At 44.6% G+C, this 12,741-nt stretch overlaps 1 protein-coding gene across 7 annotated transcripts in view; it reads left to right on the top strand.

Moving 5' to 3' along the window:
• CSMD3 (CUB and Sushi multiple domains 3) overlaps nucleotides 1-12,741 on the top strand; it is a 1,041,917-nt gene that overhangs the window by 586,757 nt on the left and 442,419 nt on the right. For all 7 annotated transcript variants that reach the window (XR_008306202.1, XM_053246219.1, XM_053246218.1 and 4 more), the window contains one exon: nucleotides 9,184-9,287. Coding sequence is in view for 6 of the 7 variants with exons in the window: in XM_053246219.1 (XP_053102194.1) it covers nucleotides 9,184-9,287 (104 nt within the window). In the remaining variant the exon portion in view is untranslated. The remainder of the gene's footprint in view (nucleotides 1-9,183; nucleotides 9,288-12,741) is intronic.

The following is a 12,741-nucleotide window of genomic DNA, read 5'->3' as shown; positions in this document are numbered from 1 at the left end:
TGTCAGCATATAAGTGTTCTGGAGACAAGGCATACAAATTGCTGCACAAAAACAATGGCAAAAAATAGCTCATTATGTGTTGCAGGGATTTTGCTATCTCATGGCAGGCAGATATATCATAGGCAGTGTGATGTAGAAACTGGAATGGTTGTTGATGTCTTATTTATTATACTTCCCAAATTAAGATGTTCAAATAATTATTCTCTTGGCAAACACTAAGGAATCAAGAGAAGATAAATTTATGATGATTAGAAACAAGTAGGCTAAAGAGGCTAGTCCAGAAGTTCAAGCTATGGCAAAGCAAAATAATCTGGGAAGGACATTAGCTCTTATACACTAACCATTGGAACTTGTACCTGAGATGTTACTAGACATTTCCAAGCTGTTTTCAATAGTTGTAAGGCTATTTATGTACCATCTTATTTATGTATTATTTTTCTATGTAAACTGCTTTGAGAACTTTGGTTGAAGAGCATTATATAAATATTCGTTGTAGTAGTAGTAGTAGAAGAAGAAGAAGAAGAAGAAGAAGAAGAAGAAGAAGAAGAAGAAGAAGAAGAAGAAGACATACTTCTTGTAATGCCAGATTCAGTCTCCGAAGCCAGGTTTTGCAATTCCTGCACACAAATCACATATTACTTGTTCTGTACTTCTGCTCTGGCCAATCCGTTTGTTGGGAATTTCATCCTCTACTGCATGAAAAAAGGAGAACGCCTTTGTCCCCTTGCCAATTCAATTATTATTCATATCTAGAAAGATTGCTAAAAGAGATTACTGTAGCTATTTTAAAAGTGGATTTCCCCTGTTTATTTCATTCATTTAGTTATTGTTCTGTTCTTACAAAAGTGGTCACATGGCTCATGTCCTTCACAGCAGCCCATCATTTTATTTACGGACTTCTTTATACTGCTACTGCAGTGAAAAATGCATCAATTTATATATCCATCCCACATACTGTGCTACCATCATTTATTCTAAAACAGTAAGCTAGAATCCCAACAAAACATATGTCTGCAATCCCAAAAGGGCACAACAACCTCAACCCTAACCTTAACAGGATATGTCTTCTATCCTTAAAGCACCAATCCTATTAAATTCAATATGATTTTTAAGTAAGTGCATCTGGCAAGTGTGTATGTATTTCTGCTGTCTCTGCACTTTTAGTCTATAGTCTGGGCAGCATATATAATGTTAATTAGGGTAACATAGCAGATGCAGATTAAAATTAGTTGGTTTGAAATCTGATTGAAAGATATTGTCTCTTGTATTCAGCACTCTCTAGCTTTCTCTTATGGTAAGAATTATGAAGGTGAAGGGCAAGGTCTAAGTCAGCTCTGGTGATCAACACACTCATTTCTGCCCACTGTATACTTATTGTTCATGCTCATTGTCGACTTATTTAATTCCCTAGACATATGTTTGGACAGCCTCCTGTTAGAGGGGTCTTCTGAAGTTGTTTCTGGGATGTTAAGTAGTCATGTTGGCTAGCTCCCCAGTTCTGTGTTTATGCACATCTGGGCTGCTGGCTAACAATAAATTGGTAAAATAACATAACAACCTTGAAGGGAAATTCTATCTGGAAATTAGGAGGGAAATAAATTGGAAAAGGGAAGAGTGATGAGATTTGTATTGGATAAAATAAAGAGGAAAATATGGAAGTAGTAGGTTACAGGTGAGAGTGTATGACGGCCAAATTATGCATGCAGTTAACACCTCTATTATAAAATGGGCTTAACCTGTAAGTGTACTAGAAATGGCCCTTATATCTTAAAAAAACCAAAAACTTCAGGAGCCTTCCAATCTAGGGTGGGAGTGTGATTTGGTCACCCCTGTGCCATTTTCGTATGGGAAATCTCTGCCATAGCAGAGATTTGCCCCCAAAGTGGTGCTGTGTTTCAGATTACAATTTGGGGATACATTGTCATATCAGGGAGGGAACTTTCAGTGTGAAAATGAGACAGAGGGCAAGTATTGATTCTCACCATCACCATGTGCCACACTCTCAGCATATGGGAACTCTGTGGCTGATTTTTAAAGGTTAATAAGAGTTCTTATGGTTCACTTCCAGATTATGCACATATCATAATGGCGTGATTAACATTATGCATACTTTAGCCATGAGAGAGCATGGCTGGTGCCAGAACTGAAAAGGTTTAAAATCCTTTGTAGAATAACATCCCAGTTCACAAATAACATTCACTGAAAAAGTTAAATTTAACTTTATTTAGTACCAGTGAAAGTCAATCAGGATTAATTGGTCTGAGGATCAAATTCTATTTTTATGATTTTTATGTGGCATCTGCGGTCTTGGAAAACTGGAGTGAGGGAGACAATGAAACCTTGGAGTAAAGGAGATAATGAAGGAAATAGGGAGAGGTGGAGTTGGGGGCCCCTCAAGAGCTGGGGGCCTGGGTTCTTTGAACCTATTCGCTCAATTATAGCTACACCCCTGTACAGGCACACTTAAGTTTCTTATGCAAAAAAATAAACAGAAACCGAACTTTTTTCTTGGCATTTGTTTAAGAAGTGATACTTCTGCTGTTCCCATTTGTGGTAAGAGGATATAACATACGCCCTTTAGTCTAATGCTCCTAGTTCTGAAACATTTTTGTTTCCTCAAAATTTCCTGTATAAAAATAGTTCTGATGCTGTTTATAATACCAAAATATCTTATTATATTGCCATGATCTCACTTTTTAATAAGTCTGATAAGTTTAAATTGAAACTTGATTCTATTCTTTCACCCATATAGGCCAGTAGTGGCTTGTACAGGTGAAGCAGGGATGGTGGTAAATGAGCTGCAGGTGTGACTTATTCCCAATCACCTCTTTCCCCTTCAAATGCCTTGCTTTGCCTCACCCCACCCACCACAATTTTAACCCTAGGTATATGGGCTGCTCCTTCACCTGGTTCACCCTAACCCAGGTGAATGAGCTGTCTGTATGGCAGCAGGGGAGGGGAGAGGAAACAAGGCAGCCAGGACAGGGAGAATTGAGTGGGAATCAGGGCTGGCGCGTCCATTAAGGCGAACTAGGCAGTTGCCTAGGGCGCCAAAATGGAGGGGGCGCCGCGCTGGCCAGCCTGCCGCCCCCCCACCCTGAGCGGTCAGCCTGCAGGCCCCTACCTGGCGGGGGAGAGCGAGGGGCCAAGAAGGCAGGACAAGGCAGCAGCCCTTTGTCTGGCGGTGGGGCGAGGCGGGGGACCCAACCCGGGGCTGCTGCCGCCCCCCTCCCAGGGCTCCCCATGCCGCGCGCGGCTGGGGCCAGGCAGGCAGCAGCAGCAGGCCCCGACCAGCCCCTGAGGCAGCAGCAGCAGCAAGGAGGCGGAGCCGCCTCCTCCGGGGGCGGGGTGGGACTCAGCTTGCTCTCTCTGGCCGCGCCGCGCCTGCTGGACAGAGCAGTCGAGGCCTTGCGAGGACCGCCTTCGCCTCCCGCTCCAGAGGGAGCCCCCTGCGTGGAGGCTCCCACCGAAGGCCAGCCAGCGGGGGCACCTGCCGGGCAGCGGCCTGCTGCTGCTGCTGCTGGGCACCCCGCAACCCCAGCCAGCCAGCCAGCCGCGCCTCTGGCGTGGCGGGGCTCCCCAGCCCGTCCACGCGCCCTACTTCGCCCAGCCTGCCAGTTGCAGCTGCAGGAGGAGGAGGAGGAGGGCGACCACCCTCACCCTGGAGCCCCGACCGGCCACTGGGCGCCCCGGAGCCGCCGTCAGCAGCGAGCCGGCTCTGCTGAGTGACTCTCAGCACGGGAAGCCCGCCGCGGCTGAGTCGAGGGCCTCGGTGGTGGCGCCCGCCCAGCAGCAGCCTGGCAGTTGCCCGCTGAGGAGCTTGCGGGGCGCATGGCGCCGCCGCCGGCACAAGCGGCAGGAGGGCGGAAAGCAGCGCCTGCTTGGTCGGCCACGGAGGAGAGGCCTGCAAGGAGGAGGCTGAGGCCGCTGCTGCCACCGCCTGCAAGAAGGCTGCCCCCCCCTGCCCTGCACACTCAGCGGGCTGCCGCTGCTCCCTCTCTGGTGGGGGGGGGGGTAGGGTTAGGGTTGTGGGTGGCACAGAGACATCAGGCAAGAGGGCTGCAGAAACCAGCAGCCACAGCCCCGGGAGAGCCTGGCAGTGCCTGGTGGCCGGCAGTAGCCAAAGGGCCACCAGCTCCATGGCAAGACACCACCACCTCCCCCCAGCCCCCCTGGACCCAGCCAGCTGGCTCACTACGGGGAGAGACTGTCCAGAAGGGTCCCCCCCATCCCTTCTGCCTCTCATCCCATTGGCTCCCCTGGCTGCCTAGCTCCTGCAAGTCTGCTCCATGGGCCCCACATTAGGGAGGTGCATGGAACTGGCCTGGGGTAACTTTAAGGGCAGGGGAGGGTGCACTTCTCTCCCCTCCCCGCGCTCGATTTCCTAAAAGTCCGTTGGGCTGGCATCGTGCCGCCCTGTTGTCCCCTTTACCAGATGGAACTGGAGGTACTCAACATATCTGTGTGCGTTGGGTGCGTGTGCAATGCACACAGGCGTGTCGAGTACTTCCAGTTACATCCGGTAAAGGGGGCAACGCTGCTGCCCCGATGAGCGCTGGCGGGGGGGGGGATTTCAAATTCTGTGCTTTTCATTCTTCCTATAATACATCTGTGTTTGAAATATGATTGGCCGGGGGGGGGGGGGCGCCAGAAGGTGATCTCGCCTAGGGCGCAAAAAACCCTAGCACCGGCCCTGGTGGGAATGAGCAGTTGATTTACTGCTTCCCTCTCCCCACTCAGCCTGTATGGGCTGCTACTTTCTCTCCCTTAGGCTCTGGTATACCTTGTGACTTTTTTCTTTTATCTCAATTTCTTAGTGGGTTAAAATGTTTGACCCATGTTGACGTGGGTTAAAAGTTGAACCTACGCATACATATTCTGAGAGGGCCCTGGGATTGATTCACTATTTTATTCATGCATTCATTCATTCATTTATTAATCCATCCATCCATCCATCCATCCATCCATCCATTCATTCTATCAATGCCTTTTTGCACTCAGACTTGCTTCTGAAGTTCTCTTGAGTTTCATGTCCATAATATTGTTTGAGAAACAGAACTGCCAGAAATTCTGCTGTTCATGTGTAGGGGTGTCCACAAAACTGGGTTGCCTGGTTTGGTTCGAGTCCAAAATGGACTCGAACCATTCCAGGCATATTCAGTTTTGGCACTCCTGAACACCCCACTCCAGTTTGGTTCGGGGTGTGTGTGTTTTTTTTTTTTTTAAAAATTAACCTTTAAAAAATGAATTTTACTTACTGCCACCCAGTCTGGGGGCTTAGATTTGGCTGCTGTGGGGTTGGGCCTCCAGAAGTTCCCCCTCCCCTCCACCTGGGTCCATGACCCAGCCACACAGAGGCCCATTGAGCATGAGTGGCGGCCTCCAAAATGGCTGCTGTAACAAAGGGCAGGCCTGGAACGGGCCAAAGACTGCCTGAACCAGGCAATTTGGACATAAATGGAGGCCAGTGGGGGGGACTTCTGGAGACTCCTCCGTGGCCAAATCTAAGCCCCCGGACCAGGTGGCAGAAAGTAAAATTTAATTAACAAAAGATTTTATTTTTTATTAAATCGTGAACACCCTCCACCCTGAACACCCCCTACGCTGGGTTGGTTTGGTCTGATAGTGAACTGAACTGAACTGGAGGGGCGGGGTTGGTTCAATATTGAACAATCAAATCAAACCTATTTGCACATCTCTGTTCATGTGTATGGCCCTTTGGACTGAGACTAGTAAATTTACCAAAAATCCAAATACTTTTATTGAATAAGACTGGAGGAAAGATTAGGGTCACAGCACAGGCAGTGGATAATTTAAGTATTTTTTCTTTACTATTTTCCTCATTAAATTTTCCATGTTCAAAGCTACTACCTTATATGCTCAACAGGTAGAACTTAGAGATACCATATTGGTATCTGTAAGAAGTGTCCTGCAGGGAAAATAGCAACTTCAGGAGGAGTCGGTTTTAATTGTGAGAATAGTGCAGGGGGAAAGAGTTAAATACCTCTTCCAGCACTACAACTCCAATCTTAATCACCTAACCACACCTGCTATTCACATGCTTAAAACCCACATATCTCCCATGTTACATTAGTTGCACCCTCATAGTTGCATACTATTCAGAGAAGAGGGCTGTATTATTTTGTACATTCCAGCCCAATGTCTCTGTATAAATATTAAACACAGTTGGGGTGGCCGAAGCAATTCCGGTGATTGGTGTGAAGGCCAGAATTGTATGCAGTATGCACACAGAAATGCTAATCATAAACCTGATCATCAAATAAATGATAGATTAAATATACCATCAGCTAGAACAATTTTAAATAATCTTAGAATGTTTCATCACTGCATATTTTAAAAGCACAATAATTTTCATTGTAGGAGTTACTTTTAAGAAATGGCAGTGGTGCTATAAGCTATCAGCTGAACATCAGGACTTAATTAGACTCTTTTTCTTAAAATAAGAAGGGAAAAAAAGGTCTTCCTTTGGTAGCTGATATTTATATGTTTTCTCCTTCCCATCCGCCTCTCCTCACCAAAAAAACAACACCCAGGAGATCTCACAGGCTGAAAACTAGTGCACACCCAGGTTCAAAAAGTTAGTTCAGAATAGACCCTAAGGTTATGTAATTCCATGCATGAGCATTACTGATGATTGCAACATCACTACGAGGTACTGGAAATATCAAGAAATACATGTGCGTATGTGCCACAGCCTTATTTGAACGTTACACGTGTAATTCTAGGAATAATTTTAAAGTTCTTTGCTTTATTCTGCATAGAATGTAAATATCCTTAAAATGCTTAATAATTAAATTCTAATTTGGCAACTTTAACTTTATAGAAGTCACATTACAGATGATAATATATGCAGGACTTTTAGGGGAATCTGTGATTAAACCAAGATATTCCATTAAAGCCTAAAAGAATCAAGGCAATAAATCCGACAATATTTTTAGCTTTTATAAGACAAAAGGTAATTGATTCCTTTGGTTTTATAGGGGAAATAGTTATTATATGCAAATGTATTTATTTAACTAAAGGGTAACAAATTTTGTATTTGTTTAATGATTTATTTGCATTTTGTTTTCATTTCTTTCCCCATAAGGGCATTATCTTGGTCTTTAATTAATCTGAGTAATTCATTATTTTTTGTTTGTTTGGGATGATCCTTATTTACAGACTGCCAATTGTTTAGAGAGCACATAGATGACTACTGAGACTGATTAAATGTCTTCAATTTTCTTAGTTCTTTAAAACAATATCTACATACAAAGCAAAGTTACAAAAATATTTAATATGAAAAGCTAGTAATCTTATTTTGTGATAGATTGTTTGTTTGGTTTAAATGTAAAATTCAGTGGCTGACATGATGAATTTGCCATAACGCTCTCCCCTGGGGCTGATGCAGATTCGTAGGCAACCGCAGCACTGTTCAGAATCAGTGGTTACACAAGTGGCACTACCACCATTTCCCCCATTCTCCACAATAGAGAAAACTGTGGTGGTGGTGCTTGTGCAATTGCTGGTTCTGAACAGCATTGGGGCTATTTGTGAGTGCACAGCATTTATGGGGCTGAGCATTACAGCAACATAATACTGCACATCATGTTGGCCAGTAATGATAGTAAGATTTCAGTTAATCTGCATCTTTGGAATATGGAAAGGCTCATAAGAAGAGTCTTTATTTGTCCAGTACAAATGCCCTATTCAGGTGACATACCAATCAATATGAAGGGGTGGACTAATGGAGAGCAAGAGCTGTCCCCACCTCCTTTCTGTATATTCACGAGAAGCCCTGCTTGTTACATATGAGCTGTAGCATCATTAGGGCATATGAGTTGTCGCATAACTAGGGCTCCATTCCTAATGGTTTGTTTCCTTTTTAATGCTTTTTCTCAATTTCATATATGTACTGTGCAGATGAACAGAATAAGGACAGCAAAACTATTTGAAATGGGCAGCCTGATCTTAAGGTCCCATAGCTGTAGCTCTTGCAAAAACTCAGGAAGCCAGTTTGTATTAAACATTGTATTTCAAGGTTGCTTTTTACTTGTGAAAATGTGTTATGATGAGTGTCCATTTTGTTCTGAATATTGCTTTTGTTTCAGATCTCTTTTATCCATATACAGTGAATGTTTCAGCATTACAAAAGTTCGCAAATAAATAAATAAATAAATAACATGTGCATGTGAAGCAGGTTAGGCTGTGAGAGATATGATAAGAGATAAGATAAGCCCAGGTAGTTTTATGGCCGAATGAGGTTTTGAACTTGGACCTCCCCAGTTCTAGTCCAGTACTGTAGCCACTACACTGAGTTGGCTAGTTACCTCTAACCTGTTAAAACTGCAGTAGATGAGATGAGTGTCTTCTTTTCCTCTTGGACGAAATCCATCATAAACCCCATACACAAAAGCATCAACTGCTGGCTTTTCCTTCTGGGTCAGAGAGTAGTAGGATTCTTACATATTAACAGTACAGTTCGAGCTGTGTTTGTGTACTGGGTGAAGCTCTGCCAGTCAGCCTCTGAACAAAAGCTTTAATATGGAAACCTTCCTAATTATTTTATTTGACATCCATGTATCTCTAGGGCTGCTTCTATTCTGTATATCACTCTAGCACAAATTGCATGTGAAGTTTTATTTTATTTTATTTACTATTAATAATTGCAGAAGTCATGTTATATCATGGCTGCATTGTGTATGAATTTTTTCTTTGTATTTATATGAATTCCATTCCTGTGTAGGGGTGGGACACAAACATATGCACATAGTTAAACATAACATAGTTTAAAAACATAAATGCTTTTGTTTTGACTACTGGTACATAATAAAATTCTTGCCTCTGGCATTTTCATTTGACTTGTTATCAAAAAAAGTATAATTTATACATTTAAGTTGGAATATTTGCCTTAGGGGTTGCATTGTGCTTAGAAATGTCATGGCAGCAGGAGTAAATTCTTGCCCCTAACCTCCATGATTTTTTTGCCCTGCATAAATGACTCATATTTATATATAAATAAAATATGAGAGACCAAAGTGTATTCTTATAACAAAAAGGCCTTCTGTGAATTCCATGCCATTGTATGATGCTGCTAATAAAGTGCAGGATTTTATTAATAATAATAATAATAATAATAATAATAATAATAATAATAATAATAATAACTGTTTTTCCTAATAGGTTATTCAGATTAATTTTGAAGAATTTGATCTGGAGATTGGCTATGATACACTAACAATTGGTGATGGAGGAGAAGTGGGTGATCCCAGAACTGTTCTTCAAGTGTAAGTCTCCTGTATTTACAATCAAGTTAATATTCTCTTCTTCTTTACACAAATGTGGCACTTTTTGAACTATGTCAAATTATGTTATCTAAAACCAGTCTCAAATACTTTGCACACTTGTATGCCATTGCACATGGCTTTAACAAAAATGGCTATGCTTAACCATGTAGCATGATGAATACAACAAAGGTGGGGGGAAGTGGGGCCATTACAGTTGTAATAAAGTAGAAATTTGCAGTAAAACCTGGATAATATTTCTATTTCTCAGTGACTCCTATGATAGATCACTATTTTATTTTATTTTATTTTATTTTATTTTATTTTAAAAAGCATGAGGCTGTTCCCATGATCAAAATCCCTGCTGGCTAGGGAGGACTAGGGGTTGGGTGGGGGGGAAGGCAGGACCCTTCCTATCTCTCACACACAATCAGACGCTTGTTAGAGCGCCACCACATTCCCACAAGACTGGTGTGGCAGAACTGAATACATAGGGGATCTGGAGGAGGAAGTCCTCCATTGCCCCACAGTGCACAGAACGGGAAGCCAAGAGGCTTTCTGCAGAAATGCTGCAGCTCCCGACTGCCTGGCCACTCTTTAAGTCTTGCTCTGTGATCCGCAGGGAGCTGGGCTTCTGGGAGCTGCAGAACATGGCCCTGATCACACTCACAATTGGGGCTGCTGAGGTGAGCTGGGGCTTTGCTCCTTTAACCTCGGTTTTAAGTTGGGTTTCCCAACAGGGTTAGCATGGGGTGGGAGTGGGTTCCGAGGTTCCACACAAGCCCCACAATCCCATTATTCCTGCTCCTGTCCCACTGCAACTGGTTGTGGGAATGACCTTATAATTTATTTCCCTAATTTCCCCATACTACTCTTTCCGACGACACAGTGCTATACAAAGACACAGAGGTGGGTCTCACGATCCGTGAGACCCGCTTTTGTTAGAACTGCTTTTGTTAGAGCGGGCAGGGAGCCCTTGGCGGCCGGATTGGCCGCCCACACGATGGCCAGCTCCGAGACGGAGCAAGCGGGGGGTGGGGGGAGCGGGGGCCGCGTGGCCCCCACAAGTCCCAGTATGCCCTGCACGAGCATGCATGGCATACTGGGGAGACCCCCGAGCTGGGAGGCTGCTTTTAAGCCTCCTGGCTGGGGGTCTGTTCATGAGTAGGCACGGCACGAAGCTGCGCCGCGGCTACTCACGAGCCTAAAAAGCAGGTTTGCTGGAGCGCTTGCTCCGCAAACCTGCTTTTTAGCAGGGGTTCTTGAGCGGGTTACCCACTCAAGAACCATAGGGCTTGGCTGCAAGCCCGGTGGTTCTTACGACCAACAAAAATCGGGCTAGGTTCTCCTAGCCTGATTTTTGTTGGTCGTGAGAATTGCCCCTCTGTTAAGCTATTCTCAAGAACGAGCAAAACAGCTAGGGGAGCCTAGCCTGGTTTTGCCGGCTTGTGAGAACTAGTGGGTGCTCCATTAACCCTATTTTTATGATCAACTGTGTTTCAACCGCAGCTGCTTCCAGCCGTTGCGGGCACACTCACAGGGATGGAGTGGATAGGGGGATCCCAGGAATGCACCATGCACTTGCTGCATGGTGGCACTTTCCTTCACTCGAACCCCAGAGCTGCTGGGTGGTGTGTGGTGGGGTGCAGGCGGCCCGTAGGAGAGCTGCCGCTCATCTGGACAGGCAATCTACCTGCCCAGTAATGGGTAAGTGATCGACTGCAGGGAGAGCAGGTCAAAGCTTCTCTCCCCGCAAACCACCTCTCAGCGCCACATACTGCTTGTGTGAAGCGCCTCAGTGTATAGCTACCATATGCAAGAAGCCACAAATTTAGGCTTCACTCCCCAGCCAACCATGATTTCTGGTCACCACCAATGCTCTCCTATGTGACATATGTACCTGATGCTACAGTAGCTGACATGTTACAAGATGTTTTATAATGTGGTCACACTGAAAATCCAGGCTGTACAGTTGCCCTAAACTGGAAGACTTGCCTCCTGTTGTCTCACACTACAGTAAGAAATTTCTGGTTGTGTGGAGCCTCCGCACATGAGCAGAGACCAGGGGGACTCTGAAGCTGCACCGGATACTGGGCAGAGCGCCACCACCCTACACAGGATTGTGGGTGGAGCGCAGCAGCTTATGGGTGCTGATTACATTCTTGTAAGCACCTGCTTTATTATTCCTCAAAGGTTCCTCTTACTGCCCCTCCCCAGCACTGCCCTCACCGGCTGTTCCTGTACGTAACAGGTTTAGGCCATAATCCTAAAGCCCCTGGCCAATATCCAGGCTAACAACAGACTGGCCGAACAGCATTCTCTGTCATGCAAGCAGGAGGGGGTGATTCCCAGCTATTTTTTTCTCCCTGCAGCTGCCTGTGGTTCCTGAAAATGTACCTCTGAGGCATGGGGTTTGTTGTTAGGAGGCACAGGTGAGAAGGGGGATTGCCGAAATCAGGGGTGGAGCCACCATTGGGCGAGCAGGTTCAAAGAACCCGAGTAGAACACACAGTATTTTTTATTGTGTATGACCTCGCAGTGAATTCTACTTACTCCAACTGAATTTACTCTTCTGTAGTTGAGGCTTGGGGCTTAGGTGTTGAAAGCATATTGGCATGCGGGAAGATAATGCAGGCACACTTCTTCAGATTTAGAAGGATTCTGATCTACTAAAAATGAACTGTTGATCGCAGCATGCCAAGTGTTGCTATGTTTAGATCCTGAGATTGGATGTTTTTAACAAGGAGTTGTTGAAAAGAAAGAAACGTTGCGTAGGCTATAGTATTTTGAAAGAATGCTTTTTCAACCCAGTTAGACAAGATGTGTACTCCTCGCTCTTGATTCTTATAGCTGAATACTGGTTAGATGGTAACACTTTCAAATAATGCAGATCCATGAACTACCTTCACTTTAAAGTGCAAGTTGAAGGGCCAGACTACACATCAAACACAGTTTGGTCTTGGATACTTGTTAGTTCTCATTTAAATAGAAGCTGTGGTGAAGGGAGCCAGATCAAGATTGGAATCGCTGCATGGGGGTGAGTGGGGGCGGGAGCTTTAATCCTTCATATCTGCCATGATCCCAGTACAAATCAGCCCCTTGTACCTGGAGCAGGGGTAAATAGCTAGTTGGGCTGATCTGGATCAGGTCCACAATGAGAGTAAAGTATTAACCCCCACCCCTTCCCGCCACAGTCTCAGTCTTGCCTGGATGACTGTTATTTATTATAGAAATTATTATTATTATTATTATTATTATTATTATTATTATTATTATTAATTCAGTTTCTATACCGCCCTTCCAAAAATGGCTCAGGGCGGTTTACAAAGAGAAATAAAATAAATAAAATGGCTCCCTGTCCCCAAAGGGCTCACATTCTAAAAAGAAACATAGGACACATACCAGCAACAGTCACTAGAAGTACTGTGCTGGGGGTGGATAGGGCCAGTTACTCTCC

This window comes from Hemicordylus capensis, chromosome 4, assembly GCF_027244095.1.
Source record: "Hemicordylus capensis ecotype Gifberg chromosome 4, rHemCap1.1.pri, whole genome shotgun sequence".
Taxonomy (NCBI): Eukaryota; Metazoa; Chordata; class Lepidosauria; order Squamata; family Cordylidae; genus Hemicordylus; species Hemicordylus capensis.
Note: the sequence above shows the minus strand (reverse complement) of the source record. Positions and strands in the feature narration are given on the sequence as shown.